Genomic DNA, 27613 nt, shown 5'->3' with positions numbered 1-27613 from the left:
GTACATACAAGTTGTTATGAGTACAGACTGCCTTTTTACTGTTTAAGTTATAACTTCATACATCACATGATCTTTGTTATTCACTTGTTCTTCATTTGTTCTATTTATTAGTACCATTTTAGAAATAGATCCTGACAAAAATCAGAAATGTTGCTCATTAACAAAACCACTCCTTCTCTCATTTTAATTTACCCTTCTATACTTTTCTTTTTCTTCATTCAGCTCTTTAACTTTTTCCTCGTATTTTCTGAATATTTTCTTTTCTTGATCATTCCATTCATCTTCAGGCTTGGATATAAAATAAGGTGGAGGAATATCCTGAAAGCATTAAAGAAAAATATGCTTCAGAAGCAGTATTAAGTCTCCATCAGCACACTAGGAAAGAATACACATCAATTTTAACCAAAGGTAGTATTGGTAGCTATGCTTCAAACCGTAAGTAACATGAATGTTCCATTTCTCTGGTCTGTTGCTTTTTGTGCATATATATGATTGAGTTCTTTACCAGTTACTTACAGGGATTTTCTAGTGGATCTTGTACAGTACAAGTATGGCATGCTCAAATATACTATTTGTCAGTACAAGATGTATGTTTTCTGTACACATTCCCAATTCCAACTGCACCTCTAAGAACAGTCCTAATTTTGTGAAAGAGATCAATCCTAGGAACACAGCACGAGTTCACCCTTTATGTTTTCTGTGACACTCTTTCACAATCTTTCCTTCCTTTACAGATCTAATAACTTTCCTTGCTGAGTTAAATGGAATGTGGTAAGACTGCAGTCATGGATAATAGCCCATGGATAATAGTCCCCCTCAAAAAACAGTTGTTACAGTGACAATACTAGATTACATTTTTACAATGTTCCACTGTGATAGAACAGGTGTTTTTGACCAAATGCATGCAGCAGTCATGCATACTTGAGGCTACTATACGACCTCTTCTGGAATTTATCTAGGCATAACACAATTCTACAATTCTCTGAACTTCTTTTATTACTCAGAGTGGAAATACTTGCTGGTTGAAATTCACATTTACTCAGAAATTGACAAGCTGTCCAAATGATGTGGCAGAAACACAGCTCACAATTTTCAAGATATCTTCCTGCGTGACTTCTAGAACTCCACCCATCATGTCATTGAGAGCACGCTGTCTTTCACTGTCCTGGGAAAAATGAAAAATATGTATATTTAAAGAATGCACAGTAAGTGTATTAGCTACAAGTTCTGGGAATTATAATAGTGCAGTTCACCTCTAGAACATAAATAGGATTTGAATCTGTCACTATTAATGCTCTTTGCAGGTGTGTATGAAATACACTAAAAGTGTCAGAATTTCTCCTGGTGATAATATCCCAAATAACTAAAACTGCAATTTTGGCAGCTTTAGAAATAGTACATATGCATAGACTACTCCTGCCCAGTTGGCAGGCAAGGATGAAGGAAGCTGTAGTGCCACCATCTTACTGTCCATCCTTTAGGGGGCTGAAACCATCTTAGGCTTTTCACAGATGTATTTTAAAGCCAGAGGAAAGCATTATGATCATATAGCAAACTCTGAAGAAAAGTCAGAATCTCAACCATGCCATACTAAGCCCAGAGCTCTTGACTAAACAGCAGCATACGTTTAGAGATGTTTCTAGTCCCACGTCTCCCAATATGGTGCTTTGCATTGCTACTAAGCAAATTTTTAATAACTGAAAGCATAACACCAAATCTTTTCTTCACCCAGCCGGTCTGTGTAACCTGAGAGTAAATGAAAATAAGCAGAAAAGGCCTATTTCATTATTACTTAGCATTTTTACATTTGTACATCCTGTACTACATTGGTGGTGTATTCCAGTACAGTATTAAATAAGACAAATGAGTAACAGTGGCCTGCTCAGTACAACGGATGCTACTTTAAGTACCAGAGAAGCAAGGTGTCTTTCCATTTCAAGTCTGGTCAGCATTTCTGCTTTCTCTCTCTCTTGTGGAGTCAAGTATTTTTCAGCTTTAATCTGAAAGTAGGAAATCATGTCTTTGTCAGAGTTCCAAACATTTTCTTTGAACATTATCATACGTGGACAAAAACATTTGGAAAAACAGTGTAATAATTTTTAATATTCACATTTTTAAGTCCTGCTCTATGATAATATACATCAAGAACAAAACTGTTCTCTAGAACAGCTCCAAAAGCTATGAAATAGCTATGAAAAGCATATTTTAGCTCCAAAAATGCTAAAATACGAACTACATCATTTTAGCTAATGTTAGTCATGTTTTGAGCAATTATATATTCACATATAATCAGTTTTATGTAGAAGTACAACACTAACTGTGCTGAAGTGCCCAGAAGCTGAGCTCAGAGACTGAAGAAAAATCAGGGAAACTCTCACCTATACTTATATATTGCTGCCAGACTGGTTCAAATCTTTTAACCAAGAACGAGGATAAATTCTACCATCACTTATGACTGATTAAAAGCTTAATTCCGTATTTTGTTCACTTCATAGTGACTTATTAGGGGCTTTCTACTTTAAAATTTAGGAAAGGGAAGGCAGGGGAACGAAAGAAGAAGAGCCAGATGGGTGATTTTAAGTACACAGACACAATCTGTTTTAATGCTTTTCAGTACAAACAATGGCTAGAAACAAAAAGAATCAGATAACGTGTAGGTGAATGTGAAAGTTTTATTTTTCAGATACCTCTGAATCCTGAACAGTAAACACCTGGTCTGGTTTCTCATCACATGTAAGACTTGGCTCCCACACTTCCACTTGGAGGTCAAGTTGTCTCAAGATTTCTCGGATCCTTATGTTTCTTTCTTTAATTCGTGCTATCTCCTGCTCCTTTTGTTGAGCAACTATGTCAAATTCCTTATTAAAAGCAGTTTTCACTTTGTATATGATGTCCTGGAGAAAAAAAAAAAAAAAAAAAAAAAAAGAACAGCAATGCTGCACAGGTCCTATTCTTCCATAAATACTACTTTGGAATCATAGGTGTCTGTATTTGCATGTGTGACAGGGAAGCTTGTTAATTCTTCCTTGTTATAAGGGCAGAGTTGCAGAGTTCAAGCTTTGTTAAGTGGGCAAATTACTATTTCTTTTTTTTTTTTCCTAGAAATTTTTATTCCTTCTCTACTATGTATTTGCCATTTAACAAAGATTCTGAAAGAAACAGTGTTGCCAAAACAAAATAAAAAAAAAATTAGGCTGCCTTCTTGCCATTTTTTGCAGTCTTTGTCTGAAGGAAGGTGCTTCAAAGTAAAAAATTACACAATTCTAAAGACTGTAAAACACAGGTGAAGGAGCAGAATTAAGTATACACTTTTCTGATTTTTAAGGATTGTAGCTTGTAATTTTGATATGTGTTAATGTGATTTTCTGCATGACATCTTTAAGTAAGTGATTTTTTAAGCATACATCCTTAATAGACAAATCCTTCCTTTACCCTAAGCAATTGAACTCAGCAAAGAAAAGTACAATATAAAGAAGGAAAATTGCGTGTCTCTCCTGCTGCATCAATTTACTAAACTGAAACAAAAAGAATTTCAGTCCTATCATCAAGCTTTATATTTTGAGTTGCTTAGATGTCTACAATTTCTATTACAATAAATGTGTGTTCAGGATTATTTAATTGACTGCTAATACAGTAATGAGTTAGGATGTAATAAGGAAGGATGGCAGATAAGGTACAATGTTGAGAGGAGAAAAAAGGTTCTGCTCAATACCTAGCCAGCCATCTGTCATTCACAAAGCTCACTGAAGTGCTTCTACAATTAGAGATAAAATATGCATCCTGAAAGCCACACAGTAAAATCACCTTGTTAAATCCCAGCTTATATTCAAAAGATAAGTGTTCCACGTGTTTCTCCCTCAACTACTTCAAACATCAGTATATCTACCAGATTTCATATATTATAATGCATAATCACTAACGTCTGCTCGCATTAGCAGCCTCAAAGAACTCTAAGGAGGCAGGGCTTAATGCTAGTTTAACCATTTCTACCTTTGTAAATTATCATCACTAGAAAACAATTTTTTATCATGTTTATCACTAAAGGCACTGGGGCTAGGGTACAAGTAGTAGGAGAATCTCATGTTATGAATAATAAATAACAAACATTAAATTCTCCTAATGAAGGCATGGTAAGTTTGAAAAGAAATGTTTTAAGTATTCACCCCATCATCTTTAGATCAGCAGCACGTAATAAGTGAAGAGGACAAGTTTTAAGAGAGCACGCTGAGATGTGCAAGCTAGCTTCATCTATACAAACTCTTAACCTAGTGAACAACTACAAAGACCCTCAAATTGGATTACCAGTTTTGTACAAACATTTTTCTTCCAGACTTAAGCTGGCAAGTCCACACTAAGCTAAGTTGACACAATAGACGGAATGGATGTCAGAGGCTTGAAAGTGGGCCCATGGAAGCCAAGTGCAAGATGTTGCACTTGGGTTGAGACAATCCCAGATTTTACTCAGAGGATGGTAAAGCACAGAAAGAAGTTGCCCAGATAAGCTGGATGCCACATCCCTACAAGCATTCAAGGCAGATCATACAGAGCCCTGAGCACTGTGATATAGCAGGTGGCAACTCTGCCTATGTCAAAGGTATTGGAAATACATGGGTCTTAGTTTCCATTCCATCCTAAGCCATTCTATGGAATCTATGAAATGATGAGCTTCTACTACATTATGAGCAATTACCAGCTTTCATGATCAGAGTTCTATGCAACACTCCATTGTGCAGTATAATTACGCCCAGAATCTAACAGTGGCTGTGACCTCTATGTGGACCAACAGATATTACAGTGTCACTGCAGTAACACAAATTTATAGTCACCTTCAGTAATACTATCTGATTGACTTTCTGCTCCCTGGAGTGCAAGTCCAATTGGTGGTAAAGTATAGATGTGTCTGCACCATACTGAGAACTCAGACTTCCATCCAGGCAGCAAGATGCAGTATCACCAGCCATGACTTCTCCTGTATTCTCTTCTTCTTCAAAAAATACAGCCTCAGATTTAGTCTCAAGAACTTTTTTCTGAACCTGAATATTACAAAAATAAAACTGTTTTATTTTGCACACAATTCTGTGGTAGTTGCATAAAAATGTTCTAGAGGTCATATTCAGCAATTAAACTTTGCCCAGAAATCAAAATAAGTCATAATGATCATATCTAGAATACTTGGTCCCAGTTGTGGGGTTCTGCAGCACAAAGGCGTATTGGAGCAAATTCAGTGAAGAGCCACATACCCAGTTAAGAATTTGAAGTACCAAGCATATGAGGAGAAACAGAGAGAGCTGGGATTATTAAGCCTCAAGAAGAAGATTCAGGGGAAACCTTACTGATGAGCATAAAAACCTGACAGTGGGGACCTAAGACAACAGAGCTGGACTTCTCTCAGTTTCCACTGACAGGTTAAGGGAAAACGGTTGCACATCAAAAATATAGTAAACCTAATTTAAATACAAGAAAACATTTCTAAAGTAAGTGTTGTCAAACATGGAAACAAGTTGCTCATGAAGGTTACGAAAAACCATGTTTGGAGATACTCCAAACTTGAATGGACATGACCCAGAGCAAGTTGCTTGAAGCAGATGACTGCCAGAGGGCTCTTCCAAATTCAACTACTCCACAATTCTGTAATATTGATACATTTGTTCTGAGTAAAATCCACATTTCATCTTTCCATATCTTTTTATTTTTACTTGGACAATTTTTACAGCAAGAAACGTGTCCCTGTAAAGAACAATTAAAACGCCTGTTCAGAACATCCCGATTTGAAATGCTGCCCAGAGAGGTTGCGTAGTCTTCAAAGGAGACATTCAAAACACACCTGGACACTTCCCTGTGTAATCTACTCTAGGGATCCTGCTTGAGCAGAGAGGTTGGTCTAGATCTCCAGAGGTCCCCTTCCAACCCCTGCAATTCTGTGATTATATGAAGAGACTGTAACCTTAAGATTAGCTGCTTCTATCTTCCTTAAGTGCAGAACTTTCTCCAAAGTTCTCAGCTCTTCTTCATTGCGTTTCTTCAGGGGATAATTCTTCACTTCACAAGCCATATGGAAACACTGCTCAAATGAAAACAAAACAAAAAAAACAAAGTAGAAAGGTCTTCATAAAGTACCCATTAATTAATTTGTTTAATACATGCATGCTAAACAGTTGCAATGACTTCTTAAAAATCTGGAATAAAATAACAGACATAGCAAAAAAAGACAAAAACCACTTGCCTTTTTGGTACTGACAATGTTTGACTTAAATTTAAAATTTTATTTTTTTCTTACCTTCCTTCAATAATTTATGGACACAGCCTCTTTATCCAAGGAATTCTACCAAAATTTGATTTTTGTAAAATGACTTGGTCTTCCACCACTGTTTTGATAATTCAGTATAATTAATGTCCCTCTGCTCAAAAGTGACAAAAATAGTGCTAAATTCTGCTGTTATGTTCTGCGTAGTAGAAGCCATACCAACTACACAGAGAAAAATAATATTTACTAAACCTTTAGCAAAACCATACAAGAATATTCTTTGAGATCAAGGAATTAAGGAGTAATTTGCTTATCAGCGCTCTTATCAACCCTGGAAGATAAAATTAGCTAGGCTCAGAGAAAGAGATAATGAAAAATTTGCACAAGCCCCAGGAAGAAGTTCTTTCCCACACTACATGTAAACCAGACAGGTGTCATACAGCTATTTAGTTTGTCTCTCACCTAAAGGAATGAATAAACTAGTGCAGAAAATTAGGTAGAAACCAGAGGTTACCTTAACTGCCCGTCCTTTTACACACATGGAATCCCAGCACTCATGTTTGATGACATCCTGCAAGTAGCAATTAGCTAAAATCTCCATTTCAATCTTCTCCCTTATCTTTCAAGATGAAGAACAGAATAACAAGATGTGGTGCAAAACAGGTGATTTGTATCAAGTTAGTGAAATAAACACCTCAAAAGAATTACTAATACTTCATTACATTGGACCATCACAGCTACCTTTTCCAAAAAACTTGTATCACATGATACTGACAGGAATAATTTTAAAAACTTAAGCAATGTTCCCAAGGACAGAGTGTTAGAACTACAATTACTGGCATAGATCATATTCCAGTTAGCAGTGTCTGGATAAACATTTTTATCTACTTCAGTAAGTGATTTAAATACTCCTTTTTTTTCCTTCTACTCAGCAGTGAACAGCAATTTTAAGACTACTCTCTTTGCTCTTCAATTATTCCTTTTAATTTTCATTACTGGTTTTAAAACATCCCCCCACTGCACCCTGTCCCCACTCTTCTATCATACCCTGGCCACTTCTCTTTCAGCCTCTGCTTGTGCTTTTTCCTGCTCTTCCACATCCAGGTTGAACTCCTGCTGTCCCAGTTTCTCAATATCTGGCACCTGTTCATTTTCATGCATCATTTTCTGGATCTTATGTATAAAATAAGCATAAGAAAAAAATTAATTGAACGTGAATAGATGAGATGCTATTTTTAACTACAAAACTTACTATCAGAGAAAATGATTTTAGTTAAGTAATGCCTCCTATTTATTTCTGTGGAAACTAGAACAGATGCAAAGAGTTCTATCAGATAGTTGTTGAGCAAATGCTCACAAAACACTCTTTTTCAACACAGTCATCAATCACTACTAGAAAGAAGTAGATTTGGGAAACAGGTGGGAGGAATTGATCTTATCAGTATATATAAATACATTATAAACATAAATATAGACTTGTCAGTGGTATTCAGTGACAGGACAAGAGACAATGGGCACAAATCGAAACACGAGAGGTTCTGAGCATTTTTTTTTTTTTTCCTATGAGGGTGATGGAATACTGCAATGGATTGCTGAGAGAGCTCATAGAGTCTCCATCCTTAGAGATAATTAAAATGTCTGGACCGTAACAGAGCACTGGAGCTGGTAGCCACAAAATAAGTGGTCTTAAAAAATAAAAATAAAAGAACAACAACAAATTGGTGGAAAACAGGTGATTTGTGTCAAGTTACTAAAATAAACACAACAAATCAAAAGACTTGGTAAGGAAGTCATCATCCTTTTAAAAACTCACAGTTTCATGCAGCTTCTTAATTCCCATTTGAATCTCTTTCTTCTGGTTGGCAAACCTTTCAGACTCTTCCTTAATGACCTAACATACAAATATATTGTTGAAAGACAAAAAAGAGAAGAAAAAAAAACCATTGAAACAATCTAAAGGAACATTATCTGTACAGAAAAGAAAAAGCCAGAGGGAAATAAGTGAAAGAGACATAATACTAATTCAGAGGATGTCTCTTGGAATTGCTCAAGAGAAAAACTGTACAACCAGGTTACATTGCAAACAACAGAGCTTAAAATACATAAGAAGAAAGTAAGCACAAGTGAAATGATTACAGGCACATTGAACTGGGTAAAGCATACTCCCAGAACTTGTTAGCTGTGGTACATTCCTTAGATTTTTCATTATCACTAAGCACTTTCAGTGGGATATATAAAAACTAAAATAAATTAACACCTGCTACTTGTTCCCAAAGCAGAGAAATTTTGTTTGCTGCTACATTGTTCTTTGATTCATCTCTTAGAGAAAATTACACAATTGCTCTCCAACTCTAGAATTTGCTTTCTAGAATAGTTTTACAGCTTTATGTAAGATGGTGGCTACTGATTGCATGAAACCGGAGTATGATTCTTACACTGGATGGAGCCCATCCTCTAAGTCAGATGCAAATTTCCTAAATCATTAACAAGCATCTTACACCAATCTAGGACCATTAAACTTTGCTTCTTATCACCTATACCTGGAAAATAATTATACATGGAAGTTTTGTGGATGCAGTCACATAGATCTGTCATGAAAAATTATAATGCAGGAACCAAAACATGAGTGGCAACATCTAAGAAGAAACAAGAATGCAAACCTGGGAGTGGGATGGAGAAGATTCTACTTTCAGTGGCAGGTGCATTGATATCAGCCACTTGTGAAACTGTATCACAATCTGGGAGGTCATTTCTGAGATACAATCAGGCCCAAAAGCTGGACAAAACTCACTGCTCTGGTTCATGTCATAAACAACCTTCTAGAATCCATAAATTCATATTTCTGAATAAACAAAAAATCTATACTTAATACAGGCTCTCAAAGCATTTAATCCCCTCTCTACAAACTGATACTTCATCCATTTTTACTTTGGCTCCATAACATCCTTACTTCACCTTTAACCTGAAATAAATCCCAGTGGTTTTTTTAGCAATTGATGTCATATTGTTGACTATTAGTTTAATAGTGTTGTAGAATTTGTTATTATGGCCCCTGAGAAGAAGAGAACACCTTCCTGGTTTCTAGTACCCATCTTCTATGCAACATTTTGACACTTTTGGAAGTAAATGTCTTCACAGGTTTCTAAAGGGAGAAAGTTTTCTAGTTATCAAGTCTGCTCCATGGGTAGAAACGCTCCTTTGGTCTTTAAAGCTCCTGTTTTTCAGGTGTCTGCCTTAAAACACCTTAAAAATACCCTTACATTTTTAGAAACTACATTCATCTACAGCACCTAAAATGGCTACTGGCTTTTGAAATCTTTGGTATGAAAATACCTTCTCTGTTTTCTGACATAACCAGGTCATTTCACTAGTACTGTCTGAATGCAAATTTCCAAGGTTTCCATCTTCTGTCAGAGCTGCACTGGAAGGTTCAAGTGGTGACTTCTGGAAACAAAGATATAAAAATTCATCCCAAGTACTTAGATGGAAGGAAAGAGAACAAGAAATGAAAACGAAAATGAATAAATAAATCACTTACACTGGAAGGAACCACCACCAAATTCCAGAGGATATTAATATATTTATTTCCTAGATTTGATCTTGCAAATCTATGCTATTATGCAAAGACTTTTGACTATAATGGAATGACTTTACTAAACTCTGTAATCACTGCCCTACTTTATTTCAACAGAAGAACATACAACAAACAAGCCACAGTGTATAGCAGTAATATTACACTGTGAATGACAAATTCATATGAGAAAAACAACAAATAAAAGCGAAGAAATGAAAGTTGTCTTTCAATGAACTTTCATTCATGGAACAGTATTACCAAGAAAATTAATTATTAACCACAGCCAACCTGCCAGGGGTATTCTTCTACTAACATAAAACGATTACAGTTTATTTTTATTTCTTTTTTTTTTTAAAGACAGTACTTAAATAAAACTTTAGGATAATGACCATATGTTTTCTTCTCACCAAAATTGAGAAAATACCTCAGATTTCTCTTCTGAAATCGATTCTGATGTGGATTCTGACTCAGTCTGCCATCCTGCCATACATCTTAAAACAGCATTTTCATCCAAAATAGACTTGTTCAGTATAGTAAGAAGAGATTGCCAGTGCAAATCAGCTTCCTTAACTTCCATTTCCTTTCCCTTCCTATTAAATAATAAAGGAATTGATATATTTTTTGTGAAATTTTATTATGAAAACTGAGAAATTTTAAAATGTTCTCTGTAACACATCTATTAAGTTTTCTTTAACACAGCTATACAGTGTTTTTACTTACGATTCAATGCTGTTGGTGTTCAAGAATTAAATGAAGTTTCTACAGAAATTAGAAATTTTCAGATGGCTTATTTGAAAGTGACAAGAAGCCCACCATCCGTAATATGTGTATTTATCAGAAAATACTCATATCTTGTACTGCAACCACACTCAAATTGCAAGATGTTCTCCACAATGTCATGAGTTGCAGAGACCTCTACAGTTGAAAGGAGTGACTTTTGTACCAAACAACTCAATCCAGTTCTCCTTATTTTGAAACTAACCAAAACAAAGATCAGAATCACAAGCAGATGCAAAAACTAGTCTGCCCAGATCCCAGAATTTATACCATCAATCTTATTCTGCCACTTTATACATACTTCCATTTCAGACACACCAGGGCACCGTCACTTTCACCACTGACCAGGATGAATTTGCCATCTGGTGAAAATACCACAGATCTGATTCCCCCTCCTTCATATGAGTGACAATAGTTTTGAACAAGTAGCTCCTAGAAAAGTCAGAAACAGTTCATCAAATATAACTTCTTAATGGATAATGGCTCTAAATTATACTGCTTTATTTTTAGATAAAGGTCTATCTGAAGTGTCAATATGAAGTATATAAAATACTAGAGTTCACAGGTTTATAATTTTTGACTAGAGATAAGAACAATTTTTGTATATGGATTTTGTTGGAGATGAAGATCAGTAAACTCATGTTTAAACCGAAAAACTTACTGGAGAAGAAAATTAATAGATGTGATCATATTCACATTCATTATAAAAACAATTGCTGAGTCAATTCATGTTCAACAGAAGTTTTTTCTGAAACACCTTTATATATAAAGAGAAAAAGAGTTTACTATGAAATAAAGTAGCTCTCACAGGTCTTTCAGGTGAAAAGCAAACGAAGCCTGTGCCCACCTACCATGGTAGAAGTATCATAGATGAACAAAACACCATCCTTGGCAGCTGAAGCCAGCCATCGGCTGTTGGGTGACAAACAGATGAATCCTGATCCAAACTGATTGGTAGGAATTACTTTTTCTGATAAAAATACTGGTGGATCTTCCAAAATGCTCTGTCAACCAAACAATATCAGCAGCAGTTAGAATAATTGACATATCCATGCCATTTTGAGGAGACTAACAATAGCTGTGGGTTATCTACCACATGCCTGCAAGCTGCATGAGTTTTAAGTACAAGAATTTGGCTTTGTCTTTCATAAAACAAAGATCTTTTTTATGCCAGGCTTCTGATATTTAAGGATGGAGTAGATGCTTTAAGTGTGGAGAAGTTTTTCAGCTAATGCCCTGTCATATATTCACTTCATATATGAGCTTTCTTAGCTGGTACATCACCATGACAAAGTAAAACAACTTTTGGGAATTTACCTGTTTAGAGAGATTGTATTTACAGATGAAAGATGCACAGGTACAATAGCTATAAACAGTGTTATCCTTCAGTTTGACTGCTGAACTCAGAGGGTACTCCAAAACATATTGCTCCTTTTTAATGGCACTAGCATTTAGCATTCCTTGATCGTTAGCATACTTATCAATTCCTAAAAGATTGATAAAATAAAGAGGAAGAGACATCACCACCACTACCGTAAATCAATCAGTCTCAGCAAAGAGTAAGCATGAATTGTTTTCAAGGAGACTGAGTTAAAATTTGTAGCTTCAAACACTAACTGTGCAAATACAGCACACTGCAGTGATGTACCAAGAGAGCTGTATTAGTTGTGAATAAGTACTATCAACAGTTCAGCCACAGTGAGTAAAAATTTGTCTGATTTAATCAGTTTCTTAGGTATTACATGAGCAGTGCAAATTAGTTTGCACGGAGGCTCAAATCACTGTTTTCAAAAGGACATTTTATTCTTCTTGATTGTTTAATTTGAGCTTTCAAGAGACATTTGACATTAAGACTGATGAAAAAAATGTAGATTCTCAGCAACTTTAAAAATCATATTCCAATTTAACTGACTATGGTTAGGTTAAAAACTAATGTTGTATATTTAGAGAAAACACTATCATTGAGGATTACTTCTAAGAAAGATTGTGAGTTGTAAGTCCTTTTCAAAATTACTTGTAAATAACTAAACAGAATAATAAATAATATATAGTATATATTATAATGTACACTATAGTAAAAATATAGTAAATATCTAACAGAATAATTGGTATCAGGCTTACTTAGAGCTCATTTTTCTCCACAAAAGGCTTTGCTAGTCACCAGTAGCATCTAATGTAAATGACACAAGAGTAGAATGATGTAAATAATGGGTTTGCACTACTCTTTCTCTGTAACATGACGGGGACTTGAATGAAACCTCGAGCAGTATTGCTCACTTGGAAATTCAAGGATGGAAGAGACATAGAAGTGGAACTTCACACTGTCACTGACAACCCCTGTTAGTGCACTATCCTGCACTGGCTGTGTGATGAGGACACCATGTGCAACACTGACCTACTCTGTGCCTTATTTAAGTTAAAGCATTTAAGTCCTTCCACAGCTATTAATTTAGTTTTACATCTGATTCCAGGAAGCACCCCAAATCGATGCATTCCTAGAATATTACAAGTTCTATGATCACTTACAGCAGTTGAGTCCATTTTGTGTCTATTTGCTTTTAAAAAAAAAGACTCATTTAAAAGTGTTATAACACCACAGATGTGCACAGAAAAATTACTGACATTGTACAGTTGAGAATTGCACATATAAAACGAAGCACAACCATTTGAAAATTTAGTGAAACACAAACAGGTTCCCTTCACTTCATTCCCCATATAATATTTGTGATCTATCTAAAGTTAGAATATCTAACTTTAATATCTCAGTATGCACATTGCACACTGCAGATACACAGCCCAGATTTTTAGCAGATGAATTGAAGTGCACCATTCTTAATTCTCTTTATTTCTTCCCTTTTCATCACTGTGCAGAGCTTCTCATGGAATGTTTCTCTGTAACATTCCTTACTGGGTTTACAAGTTAATATTTTATAAATACAGTGGAATTTCTGCCTGGTGCTTCTATATAGAAAAATTATAAGAACAGAATAATTATTTTTTGAGAAGTATTGACCTTTAACATGTTCTTAACAAACTAATATATATCTGTTACAATTCTATGAAGAGGCTGGTGGGATAGATTCCACTTTAATATACTTAGTGTGCATGTAGGTAATGACAAGCACAAGGTCTCTTAGTGGTTGACTTTGGGAATTTCCACATGGTAGTAATAATAACAACAATAACAATAGTGGTAGTAGTAAAGTGGTTGCTCTGTGATTCTACATGTAAGATACTTTCCTCCTTCTTTCCCTGCATTTTGCTCAAAATATCACAGTATTTTTACTGAAACAATTCAGCTGACTTTAAGTCTCCAGGCAGCCATAAGAGAAATGGTGGTGCAGAAGAATGTACAGATGAGATGAAGGAAGAGATTAAGACTGCTAGTATTTTGGGTAATGAAAGGCAATAATCTATTCTAGTCTTATAAAAGCATCACAAAGTATATATTTCAATTCATACCTTCCATGAGTGTTGATGACAGGCAAAAAATTTCCAGCCTTGTTTGTTGGATCTCTGCTACATTCAGAAGCACCATCACTTCAACTACATTGTTCTTGAAGTCAGAAACTACTGAAAGACTCACCACCTCACCTGCCAACACTGAAATACCAGCAAATTACTACTTCATGGTAACATTATTTTTACTGAGATATTACATGAAACAAAATGGAGACCCCTTTTCAGAATACAGCTCTGCACAACAAGACTGTTTCAAATTTGCATTAAGATGTCAGAGAAGCCACAACTTGATATCAGAAGTACTGATGAGCACTTAAGTGCTTTGGTTACGCAGAACATTTAAATCTCAGTTTACATCTAGCTTGAGTTTCAGCAAGTTTGAGGCAATTTGCTGATAAACCACCAAATAAAGCAAAGAAATGTCTGGTTCTAAGAAATCACCCAGAAAATGAGAACATTATCAGGCATATTTAGATTATCTAAGGAGATGTAATTCTAAACACAGTTTAACATATGAACTTTCCAAGTATTATCCTGGAAGTCAAACCTATTCAGATCATAAAATAATGTCTGTTGGACTTAATTTAAGATGACAATCTATATACGCAGATATGAGCGTAAGTATGTTGCTGGAATTGAGAGACTACCTATAGATTTACAGAACAATTTTTGTTGCAAGTTAAAATTTCATCATTTTTAACTATTCAGTTTCAACCACCAAACTGAACAATTCCAGCAGTCCCCACGAGAAAGAGGTCGGTAGTGGGCATTTCTAACAAGAAATTGCACTCAGACATCATGACCTATCAATAATTAGTGTAATCCCTCACACTGTCAGCCAAAGAGATCTTAAGAGATTTACCAGCACATGATTAGTTTTGAAAACTGATAGGAAAAATATTTTTATAATTAGTCCTCCTTACATTTAAGTAGTCGAAGAAGGGTGGCTTAATCTGACATGCAAGTATATTTAAAACACAACAAATAGTGAAAACACGACGTAATTAATGTTGTTTCATGTATTACCTACATATCCAAGAACTTGGAATAATTTTGAAGGCCGAGCATCTAGAATAAAGATATATCCTTCCACAGCTCTAATGATGAGGAACTGGCCACTCTGATCATAACTAAGGAAAACAAAAAACCAAGTACAAATCCAGTTTTGAATGTTATGCTCCAAAAACAGTTCAATACAGTCAATAAAAGGGTAACATTTTGTTCGCAATTCCATCCTCATAGCTGCTGACTTCCTTGAGGGCATAAACACAACTGAAATTTCAGTTTCTAGTTTCACAGAGTCAGAGCCAGTGCTACAAGTGCACTAATTGAGCAGGTGTTTGATCTAAAGCTAAGAGTACCCAAGGTAGTCTATTTTATCAACTTCCTCTGAAGTTCAATTATTTCAAATAAAACCACTGGACACATTTTCATATTATTTTGATTATATTTGCATTGATTTCCCTTTAGTAAGTTGCTTTCTGTATCTATTTCTGGTGTTTTACATTAGGTAAATGTGAAAAGAGATTCCGTCTGACTCCCTAAACAACAAGCAGATTTATATTAATGTTTAGTAGTTCAAATCCATTTTGTTGTGTTTTTTTGTTTGTTTGTTTGTTTTTTTAAGACAGAATGAAAATACTCTCACATATATTGATTACTGAAAAACAACAGCAATAAAGAGTAAGACTATTAGGTCACAAAAGGTACTTATAGGAGGATTGATAAATTCAAGAACTGTGAGCAAATGAATTATTAATAATTGTAACAAAAGGAACGACCATGTAAGAAGGGATGACTCAAAGGCTTAAAGTTAACTTCAAAAAACCTTGAATTTTTATTCATTGAGAAATCACCCTCTAAGTCCAGATAGATGACATTGCACATAATTACTCCATACAGTGATCTGTCAGAAAGGATCTCATGCATCAATGTATTTAGTGCTCCCTTAACTTTCCTTAAAAATACAATATTGTATTTTTATCATCTAAATCCTGGTACTAGTACTCTTGTAAGTAATTCAGAAAAAAAAGTATTGCTGAAACAAATATTTAAACTGTTAAAATACTTTGACATTTTTAGAACAAAAACTTCAAAAAAAACTTGTGTTCAACTGCATTATTCAAGCAATAATTTGACACCATTACTGCCCCTGTTACTGCATACTTACTGCAAAGATAGTACTGGAAATCTGGAAAGAAAAATTCTGTGAACAACCCGTGGAGCTTCAACTTTGGTAATGTCAATAAAATAGATTTGACCCCCTTTTGTTCCTACAGCAACACTGTTTGAAGAGGGACAGCAAGCCATAGCCGTTGCCTAATTGAGAAATAAAAGATACTTAAAAGCTCCATATCATGTTGTAGAACATCATGCTATAAGTTAGAATGCAACTTCTTTTAGTATTTACAACTCTCTAAAATTCAGAGAATAAAATCAATGTGATTTACCTCTAACTCTACATTATTAGAAAGCAGGATTTTAATAGACATCATAAGCACTTCTCCTCATGCTCTATATCTACTTATCTAAATATAATTATCTATTCCACAAAAAAAATCCACAGGATTTTTCAGTACTTGAATACATCTTAAGTTGGGACAAAATATTATCAGTTTGAAATCAACCCATTTCTTAAAGTTTCTTACTTAGATCAGTCAAGACAGTTTTCATGCACTTGAAAAATTTCCTGTCAATTTTGACATACATTAAAAGTACAAATTTAGTAAAGTAATACCACACAGATTATTTACAAATGAATTCTTTAAAACAGAACACCAGGACATCAGGCTGCCTTTTCTGCTCTCTGAGTTAAATTCATGTCTAGTTCAAGGAAACCTTCTGAAATATAAAATCCCTCATTTGTTATTGAAAGATTCTATTTAGCTTTTCTCAAAATCGGCTGATCTGATTTTGAGCAATATTTTAGTATAAAACAAAAATATTGAAATGAAAATTTTAAGTATTTCTTACAACATAAGCTTCTAGTTAGTGTGTACCTCAATATCAAGGTTTAGCACGCTGAGGCAAGTCCCATTTTCCAGAAGCCAAACTTTTACTTCACCTGAAATTGTTACAGACTTGAAGAGACAAAAAACATAATCAGAGGAGGGTGGAATAACCACATTATCTGGAAGTAGCTATTGATTTTCTATAGGATATAAATTTAGCTACTGTCTCAGTGTAGCAGATCAGGAGTTCCTAGTTTCAGTTGGGATTATTTGGCTTCTACTTTAAGTACAGCTGCCGCGAGAGCAAAGAAAATATTTAATATTTTTTGTGAATTGCTGCAAGTGTAGGAATGGCCTTTAAGCAGCAAGAGACAATGCAGGGCAAAATGGATCAATATCAGCACTGTCAACATTCTGTCAGCAGTAAAAAAAAAAAAAAAACAAAACACTTGGAATTTTCTTCACACAGGAAAGTCCCAAAGAAGAGGTCGCCACTTTCTCACATGAAAAAAAAAAAAAACCAAAACCAATTATGGTTGATCTGCTTGTATACAGACAATTTCATAATTTCACAGAAAAGTATTGCCAGAGGCCAATCAATCCTCACTGTACTTATTCTGAAGCAAATAAAATGCATCATTGCTGTGCTAGCAAAGAAACAGATTCAATAAACGAAGACTCCAATGTTCTTACACCACCCACACAAAGAATTCATGGCCAGGGGACGAATCAGACTTACTAAAATATATGTCTTACAGGAATCAAAGACAGCATGAAAGCAAGGAGTTTTTCGGAATTGACAGACCAATTAGTAAGGTCGTCTTTGTCTCTGGACCCAGGGTAGGGGCAACTCTTTCTGTTCCAATTTATGCTGAGGGCTGAAAAGATCAGTAGGAAACTCCTTGTTTTAAAATCTATTCTCTAAATTGAATTTAAGACAAACTGTGATTGACAGAAATCAACAGCAGAGACAGTATGACATTTTAGCAATCTGCATCCACTCTACACTCAAAGGAAATTTCTTTTATACTTTTTTATAGGCCATACCTGACTGGACCCCATTTACTTCTTTTAACCGGTATTTATACCACTGAAGCAAAAATCAATACAGACCCAGCCTCCATAAGGCTGTTGGTTTTGCACCTTAGCAATATATTGGTTCCCTAAAAAACCTCACCATCAGATACACAAAAAAAGCCTTTTCTTACCACACAGTACTTGTCCCCCGGAGTAAGGAAATCAGCAGCCAGCAAATAACTGCTGAATGCATTCAGGAGTTTGACAGCTTCTCCACTGTGGGCAGGTTCATAAGAATAGATTGTTCCCTGACAAATAAAAAGTACTGATCCATCACAGCGCTATGAAACATCTCATTAAAAGCTTTCAAACACTTTCCTTATCTTAATTCTTTAGAGGTTTTTATTTCTTTCTAAACTTAGTTTAAAAGTGCCCAATAGAATTCACATGAGTTTTACAGATTTTATTAACCTATATTTGCTGAGGATCATTTGATAGTTATTCAGCTAGTCAGATTTTCTAAATATTTCTCTTTTCAAAATTTCTTTAATGAAATGATTTTAAACACCCCATTCTGTCTTACTACAAGAATCAACTGTACTTTATAATCAACCATCTGTAGAAGACAGTTCTATGCTTCATTAAAATCCTTCCAATCTTTTGTTAGAAACACTGCACCGACTGAGTTTACTGTTGGTATAAATTGCTTTACTTGTGGGGATAGCATTATGGAAGTTTCACAGATTCACACAATCACATTAGCAGTACCAACACACATAGCATCACAGGAACATCTCATACGTTCTGCTATTATCTCAAATACTATACCTGATCAGTAATAATCAGAAGTATTGTGTAATCAGGAGAGAATATGAGGGTGGATATGGGCTCTGAGATGTCAGCACAGATTTCCATCTCATACTGGAGATCTCTGATACGATACATGTATAAAATGCCCTCCTGTGCAGAAAAGTATAAATCCACATTAGTTCTAAGTGGCAAACTTAACAGCAAGAACTACTAAAAACCTCTAAAGTTTTTAACAGTATATCATCTCTAACAATCTGGTTTGCCTTTATTACGTCTCTACTCAGAGGATTCTTACTTTGAATAACAAATCCACTGAGGAGATCCTTAATACAAGTCTTAGTAACAGTTCGTGTCTGATAAAGAAGGACTAATCAGTTAATGCTTAAGATTTCATTTTGTTGGGTTTTTTTTTTGAGATAATATAAGAATGTTTTACTTCTAAGCAGTAATGAACAATGGCATCATGAGTTTGGGTTAAAAGGTGAAGTACATTTTGCACAAAATAGACAGACAAATCTCCTGGCCATTTTCTCTACTTTTCTGTTCCTCTAGAGTACTGTTCTTTGTTAAAAATAGGTTATCCTCTTTTGTCACTTTAACTACAAGAGTGGAATCTCTTCCTACCCTGCCCCCTCCTGATTTCTTGTCTCAAGCCTTAAAAAGGAACACACTATGCCAGAGAGAATTGTTACAGCTCTGCAACCCTCCACTTTTTTTTCTAGCTTGTCTTTGAAGAGAACTCTGTAAATGTATTCAATATGAATATTCTTCGATTTTGACATCATATTAGTAAGTAAAATCATGAAGGATGTCTTACAATTCCAGCTGTGTACAGTCCCTCATTACAAAATGCCATGGTAAACACAACTGTTCTTTGCAGGGCCTTTGGTTTGCCACCTACAAGCAGAAGACCAACACAAAATATACTTTAATTTATTGCAGCAATGCATCTCAGCATTAAATCTGGAAGTTGATTACTTGAGAGCAAAAATATTCTACTGTCCATGTAATTCTTGACCTTTGCGCCATGATAATAAAGGATAAGGTGGGTATACATAATTTGAAATGACAATACTACTGTGGCCTGATGAACTAGAAACTGATTGGAGAAATCATTTAATTCTGTAAATGCTGCAGAACAGCTACAAAGATAAATACTAAGTTTGTCAGTAAGAGAATCATATAATGATTTAGGCTGGAACAGACCCTAGGAGTCCTCTGATACACCCACCTTCCCATTCAGCACAGGGCCAACTCAAACTGAGACACAACTTCAAAGCTAGAGCATGTTGTTCAGAGTAATATCCAGCTGACGCCTGAATATTACTAAGAAATCCTATGATTTATTTGGGCAACCTGTCCAAATATCTGACCACCTTCAGTTTGATTATTCTTTTCCTATTATCTACCCAGAAACGTTGCTGGTGTCAACTATATCCTTTACCTGTCTGGTTCCATATTTTCTACTACTTTTCAATGGGTAGCTGAAACAGTAGCAAAATCCCCCTTTTCCTTCAAGATGAACACAGTTCTTTCAGCCCATCTTTCTATGTCATGCATTCCAACTCTGTGCTAATCTTTGTGGCCTTGTGCTGAACTTCCTCTAAAATATAAATTTTTTTTGTACTATGGAACTCAAAGTGCTTGAAACAACCCCCTAAAATCCTAACTCAACTAAATTACAACTTCTTACAGTTATAAAAATTAACCAGTAGGGAACAGAAATGATTTCACTGCCACTGTTTTTCCTGAGGCAATTCATTGGGTATTAACTGAAAGCCCATTAGTTATTCATCAGACACACAATAATGATTGCCATCAATCTGTAGAGGCAGGGGTGATCTGAGCTCATCTAAGCAGCAACTTCCAACTACACTCACATACTATAACTCTCAGCCATTACTGGTGCTGACTAAAAATCGACTAGCTTAACTGGAATATAGAAATACCTTTCTTTTTCTGTACTTCTCTACGAATGTAGTCCAACATGTCCGATACTTTACGTACCTGTTCTGCACAAGAAAAAACAATTTATCTCATTAACCTTGTTTATATGTCAATATTCCACTAAATATCAGTTGCATTCCAGTCTACTGAACAGAAAGTGGGGTTTAGTATATTGAAATAAAAATGTGTGTTCTTTCCCAATATTAATCCTTTCTGTCATTTGTACAACTGAGCAGGCACAATCTTTCATACACTGATAGAATCATTACGTTTGGAGAAGACCACTAAAATCATACAGCTCAACTGTTGACCCATCTTTCTCTGGTTCAGTTGACAGTTGTAAAAAGAAGTGCTTAAAGTTGGACACACACTTAAGTATTCTGCTAAACAGAAACATTGAATGCTTTAAATGATGTAGAACCTTCAATACAATATGCTTACAGACATTTGTTAGAGTCTTAGGACACAACACAAAGAAGAACATATAGGCCAAATTAAAGTCCAGATGGCAAATATTTTTGTTGCTTTCTACAAAAAAAATCTAGTCACACCTCATCTTTTCTTGTTGATGACTTGCAGCTCTTGAGCTTTACAAGTGACAATTTCAAAAGTGGAAAAATAATGCTGGATTTATTTATTTATTTATGAGCAGCATTGCTTTACTGAAAAGAGATACAGTACTCTGGAAAAGTCAGGAATGCTTGCTTCACTTTAAAAGCATTTATGTAATTGGCAAAAGAAAAAAATCGAAGTTATTGTCAGCCTGTCTATTAACTCCCAGTCAGCATTCATTAGAGAAAAAGTTCTATGTTGGTGTGCAACATCATATTGCTCACTTTTAGTCTGAGAAGCAGCACATTCTACTGCTCCTTTTACCATCTGACCAAACCATTGAACTACATGTGCACAGTAGGACTGACATCTCCCATCCCTGCAAAGGACGACAGAGTATAGGTTGCCATTGCCAGAACTGCTTATGCTGGCCACATCTAACTGTTATCCATTTTGGAAGCCCTCTGTATGAGCAGCACATGGCAGAGAGTTGGGGTGAGTCTTCAAGGTTCCTAGAAAAAAAAAGTATGCAATGGGCTGCTGTTGCCAGGAAAGTTCACTCACCAGCATGCCAAATGTCCCCATGAAAAAAAAAAAAGAGAATACACATTAGGGAGACAAATTACCTTAGCAAGCTGCAATCAATCCAAGACGTGCCAAGCTTTCTAGAATAATTTAAAAGTAAATTGCTTTGTTTTAAGCCAGAGGCATCTTCTGCCTGCTCTCTGTGGTTCATACCTTCTACATTAGCCTAACTGTATTTACAGTCTTCTTTTCATTAGGAAATTGTTTATGTAACTGCTGATCTCAAAGAATTATATTAAGAAACTTTATATTACATTCAGTTGTGTTGTTAATCAACATCATGCTAAACATGAGTCTTCAAAGATATGTTCTAACATTAGCTAACATACCAAGGGAGAACCCAAAATATACCCTGCAAGAGCAAATAAATTACTGTACTTAACTAGCTGTAAAAGGACCGTGTACAGTTGCTATATTAGTAGTATGAAGCTAATCTAATAAAGCTGTTAATAAGATATAGGTTATTGGAATTATCGTTCATTTTATCAAATGGTTTTAATGTATTTAGAGCTCTTTAAATTTTTTTGGCTGAGAAAAATGACTGCCAATTAAAGGGTGCTAAAGACTTAGAAATCAACAGAAATTCTGACATGTTTACTTTATTAATAAAGGAAAACGGTTCTCTTATAGCTCTCCAGTACAGCATTACAATTTCTGCAGGTTACACAACAGAATAAAGCCAAAAAACTCTTCACAGTCCTTTCTGTCTTCCTCCATACACGAATAAAACACACAACAGCTATTTCTTACCAGATAGAGGTTTTCGTTGAATAATTGAAGCACTGCATTTCATAGTATCAATTGCCAAAATATAACCTTCTTGACAGCCCAGGTAAATGTCAGAGGTCGCAGTCCAACAATGGGCAGTAGGACGCAATGAAGGCTTAATATCACTTCTAGGCTTCAGCACAAAAATAAACAAGTTCAATTAACAACTGGCAAATATCTGTATAGTTAGGAACATTTCAAGGCCAAGAAATTATTTCAGAGCCTGACTTCTTTTTTATTCAGTCATCCTTCTACTGAGAAGGGAAACACGAGAAACATGAACATCTTCCAGAAAAACCAATGTCTGGTGGCAGAATTCTAGAACATACATTCCTCCCTAGAAGCTTGTGTAAATGACAAATCATATTTTCATCATATTAAAAGTGTAAAATTTGTTTTGATTTATTATCCAGCACTTTTGCCTTCTGGCTTAGAAATCCCCTCTGGTATATCCTCCACTCTAACAAAGATACTGTCCCACTACAACTAAGTAATCTCCCAGTTTCTTAATAATGAAGTTATGAAAAAAAGAAAATCAACAGTCAGCTCCTAGATTGTTTTTCCCCCCCATCAGAATAGCACTAGGAGTCCAAATTTAAATGATTACCTAATATGACCTCATCCTGACAAACGTATTTCAAACTACTTTACAGAAGAGCCTGATTTTGCAGACACATCCTGTTGGCTTTTTTCTTCTTCATTTTATGACACTGCATTCTTGGTAGAATTAGAACACGCTTTGTTTAAATAGCTTATCTTATAACCAAATTAGTCTGAAAAACAGCTCAGTTAATCTTTGCATCGTGCATAAATTAGATCTAGAAATATCCTTGGCACAGACTACTATACACCTGAAATTTCATTTCTCCAAAACAAAACTGAAATCTGTCATCCATAAAATGGGAACAACAGTATCTCTCCACCAAATATTATTAAAGGCTGCGAGCTGTTCAGATACAATAGCAATAGGAGCTAGGAGCTACATAAATACCATAATAGAAATAACCAGATTGAAGCAGAGTCACTAAAAAAAAAAACAACAAAAAAACACCACCTTGTAAGAACATTAAGAAGATTCAAAGAGCAGAAGTGGAGAAGAGGAACAATACTGAATCTGATGGATAAAATAAAAGAAGAATCCATAATTCTATAAATTCTCCTGCTGTCTCACTGAAGGTTCTATCAAAAGAGAAAATATGGATGCACTTGTGATGAAAGCATAGGACAGAGATTCATAGGCATCTAGAATTCATTAGTAAAATATGCCAATGACTTCCTATATAATTCTGGATAGGCAACTCACTCTTTATTTATGCCTACAAAGCATTCTGAATAATAAAAAAGGACAAACTAATAAATCTATAGCAAGATGGAACTATGCATCACCCAGAGAAACATTTAATATAGGCATTTTCCCTCATTTTACATAGCTTGAACAGCACAAATCTTTTGGCAAGATGTAACTGAACTACTGTGAATCAGAAGCTTCCTCTGCAAAGACAACTTCTGTCTTTGCACGTCCCCTTATGCCTGCTGTCATGACTGCCTTTACATAAGGTAGGTAAAATATGTTAATCCTAGGGTGAGATTATGTAAATTCAAAACAAGATCAATTCTTCAATTGTGCAATGGTACAGTGGTGCATAACAATAATGCAGACTTTTGTTGAACTTCTGTAAGTTCAACAACTTCTTTTAAAATTAACACCTCTTCAAAGAAAAAAAATCCATTGTCACAAAGGAAATTATAATAAAACAAAGGAATAACATCATTACTGGGGATACAATGGATTCAAGTGAGCTGTGATTTGCAAGTAAAGTGATTGCAAAGTAAATTCATAAAACTCAGATCATGACAGTAAGAAATATCAAAACACAACTAAAACAGTATAATGGAAGAAAAAATTGATTGAAATATTTTGAATATTTCAATTCCTTTCACTCTGCTGCCCCACTGTGGTTACACTGTGGTACACAGTTAGTCTCAATGGCTCCGGAGCATGGACCCCTAACAGAGATGCAAACAAGTGCACATGCAGCAGACTTGCTTTTCTTACACGACTGCCACGCACTCCTTAGGAGTGTGCTACTGCCTCCGAGCAACCATGGACTATGAGTTGAGAGTAATCTCTCTACTTATTAATGTAAATAAATGGCTTTCCACTTTTGATGCTTATATCAACACGAAAAACATTGACCTCAGTTCATATTCCTGAAAAATCATTCCAAAATATCTTATGTTCACAACTTTGCTAGTATTTCATAACCAAAAAATATCCATCTGCCTAGGGTGTTTGGACAGTAAATAAATACCAAAATATATATCTCCTAATTTGAAAGGAGAGGAAATCTTGGTCAAGAACTAGTAGAATTAAATCAACCTACTCTTACTTCACAAATATTTCTATACTTAAGGAGAAGATGATTATATTGAAGCCCATAAAAAGAAATCTAGATTTTCCTGGAGGCAGTTGGGAATGCAAAGACCCCATAAAGGTACCTTATATGGCTGAAAGCACATTTTCTTCCATGTGAGAAAGCTAACAATGTAGATCTGCAAGTTCAAGCACAAGAACTTGCAAGAAATAGATCATAAATATGGCACAAGTCTGCTACATTTGAAATGCTAGGCAGAAAATTTTCACAGAAAGCTGAAATTATGACTATACAGAGAATGTTCAGTTCCAGGGAAATAAAAGTTCAGTGACTGTGATACATTCACAAGCAGAGCTGGAAATAACAGGGATGCAAACGGTGATGGAAACCACAAGAAGGTCTTAATTCTTCACTGAAATCTTAGAACTCTGTCTGCAGCATTCCACAGAGGAGTATTTGATCTTGATGAATGGAATAGTTTGCTACAAGGACAAATTCTTTTAATACTCACAGGCCTAATATATTGTTTCTTTCTCCCTCTCATAGCTCACACTGCAGGCTAAAGAATCAAGCATTTTTTGCAGTTGAGGTGCTGTACATATTATCAGAAGCAGTAAGATAGAATAAAAAGGCAACGATGCTTATGAACATATTCCATCTTTATTTTCCATGTTCTAAGTGTTTTGAAATATAAGTAGCTCAGGTGTAATCAAAGTCAGTAAAGGACATGTAGTCTGCCTGGAAGCCAAGGACATCTGTAGTCACAGTTAAAAAGCCCTGCAAATGCCACGTAAAAGAGGATGAGGTAAGGAAAAATAATTTCCCATTTGCAATTTTTTTCCGCATTCTGCTTTGTAATAAAGGCTTACTGCATAAACGTGTGGTATATTGATCTGATAATATAGAACTCACGTTTACCCAGCAAAAAGACAATGTAATGCTGCATCATCTAGTGTACAGTAGTTCCAGTATCATATGTATAACACAAGCCATAAAACAGATGTTCTTAATCCTAAAAGGGAATCTCAGATTTGCAAATTAAGTGTTTCCACAGTGTCAGTTGTTTCTAGTTAACAGTCAAGTGAAAGTAAATTTCAAACAAAATGACAACTCCTGAAGCTTTCATTTCATACCTCTAAGGAGGCTAGCAAGTAAATGATCAAACAAACACAGCAAATGGTCAAGATCCAGCACCACCAGTGGACTGGGAATGTGTTTCAAAAGCAGAGGCTGCTGTTTGGAATAAAGCTTTCAGTATTTTCACAGCTTGAGACACTCTCAGAGTCAAGAAGAGAACAAACCCCAAAGGGAAGTAAAGATACCTGACAGTTTTTATCAGTTTAACATGGGAATAAGTTTTCAAGGTCTCAACAGCTCTCATTAGCTCAGGAATGGTTAAATGCTGACATGCTGTTAATGCTCCTGGGATAGAGAGCAGTACCTCCACTGTACAGACATACTGCTACACCAGGACATGTCAGAAATGTCTGTATTTTACTGTACTGCACAATAGTAGCATGCCTTGCGAATCTGTCAAAACATATTTCAAATACATTTCTGAAACAACAAATCTATATCCTGGATTGTACCTGTTTAAACAGACATTACAATTAATTTCTTAACATCTAAATGGATAAAAAATATAATGACTTGGAATAATAAATGGACAAAATGAGTAGCTACCACAAATGTTTCTGCTTCATCTCCTACCAGTCCAGCAATGGCTGAAACTGGCATAACAGGGCCATGGTAGGGATCTTCAACACAAGGATATGGGAAAAACAAATCCTTATGATGATTCAGAGAACCTTGCACATCAGGGAGTTTCACAGGGCTGTAAAAAAAAAAAAAAAAAAAAAAAAAAACCAACAATATAAACTATCTGAGGAGAAATATTACAAATAGTATATGTTGATACAACACTGGGAAGCACATTTTTTGAGAAGAGACACCAAGGTTTACTTCAGCAACAGTAATGGAAAACCACTGTACAGAATTACTCTACGTGAAATATTGTTTCACTAACAGCTAATGGCAATTCTGCTTCAAGAGAGGCCCCTATCTGGCAGAACTGGATTGCCACACTAATTCATTGTCTTTTCCTACTGCCTTAGACAAATAACTATCCATTCTTGTTGCTGTTTTCAGTTGGATTAACAATGTTACACACTTACCTTGCATAAGCTATGACGATTCAAGCTTAATGTTTATTTGGAAAAAAATTTAGATACAATGAAAAAAGTAATAGCAGTATTTCCCTGTTACATTCTGATAATCAGCACATGAGCAGGAAGTAAGGATTCTGTAGCTTACAAATTATGTTCATTTATGATTTGGTAAAAGTATTATGTGAAATAACTAATTCACAGAGAAGGCCTAACCTCTACTCAATGGAATAAGAAGTAGAAAAATGAGCATATAGGTTTATGTGTACTCTAAGTGACAGAAGGCATTAAAAATTGTTTTGATATCTCAAATCAAAGCCTTGTCTATACTTTTAGTATTTATATACTTATTGTATAACCACATCAGTGGTAACATACTGGTTAGT

At 35.2% G+C, this 27613-nt stretch overlaps 1 protein-coding gene across 5 annotated transcripts in view; it reads right to left on the bottom strand.

Moving 5' to 3' along the window:
• The window catches only part of CFAP43 (cilia and flagella associated protein 43), a 45809-nt gene that overhangs the window by 10222 nt on the left and 7974 nt on the right, over nt 1-27613 (bottom strand). For 4 of the 5 annotated variants that reach the window (XM_052677926.1, XM_052677922.1, XM_052677923.1 and 1 more), the window contains exons 5-28: nt 26746-26896; nt 22670-22820; nt 20785-20847; nt 19653-19732; nt 18854-18985; nt 18217-18333; nt 17057-17137; nt 16228-16376; nt 15084-15187; nt 14058-14198; nt 11913-12082; nt 11447-11599; nt 10897-11027; nt 10243-10408; nt 9578-9688; nt 8058-8135; nt 7292-7417; nt 6759-6863; nt 5945-6061; nt 4827-5033; nt 2688-2894; nt 1911-2000; nt 1088-1165; nt 193-318 (exon numbers count right to left, since the gene is read on the bottom strand). In XM_052677926.1, the coding sequence (XP_052533886.1) occupies nt 193-318; nt 1088-1165; nt 1911-2000; nt 2688-2894; nt 4827-5033; nt 5945-6061; nt 6759-6863; nt 7292-7417; nt 8058-8135; nt 9578-9688; nt 10243-10408; nt 10897-11027; nt 11447-11599; nt 11913-12082; nt 14058-14198; nt 15084-15187; nt 16228-16376; nt 17057-17137; nt 18217-18333; nt 18854-18985; nt 19653-19732; nt 20785-20847; nt 22670-22820; nt 26746-26896 (3034 nt within the window). The remainder of the gene's footprint in view (nt 1-192; nt 319-1087; nt 1166-1910; nt 2001-2687; nt 2895-4826; nt 5034-5944; nt 6062-6758; nt 6864-7291; nt 7418-8057; nt 8136-9577; nt 9689-10242; nt 10409-10896; nt 11028-11446; nt 11600-11912; nt 12083-14057; nt 14199-15083; nt 15188-16227; nt 16377-17056; nt 17138-18216; nt 18334-18853; nt 18986-19652; nt 19733-20784; nt 20848-22669; nt 22821-26745; nt 26897-27613) is intronic. The other variant, XM_052677924.1, reaches the window with a different exon arrangement.

This window comes from Tympanuchus pallidicinctus, unplaced genomic scaffold (genome assembly GCF_026119805.1).
Source record: "Tympanuchus pallidicinctus isolate F22 unplaced genomic scaffold, pur_lepc_1.0 scaffold16, whole genome shotgun sequence".
NCBI classification, from domain to species: Eukaryota; Metazoa; Chordata; class Aves; order Galliformes; family Phasianidae; genus Tympanuchus; species Tympanuchus pallidicinctus.
Note: the sequence above shows the minus strand (reverse complement) of the source record. Positions and strands in the feature narration are given on the sequence as shown.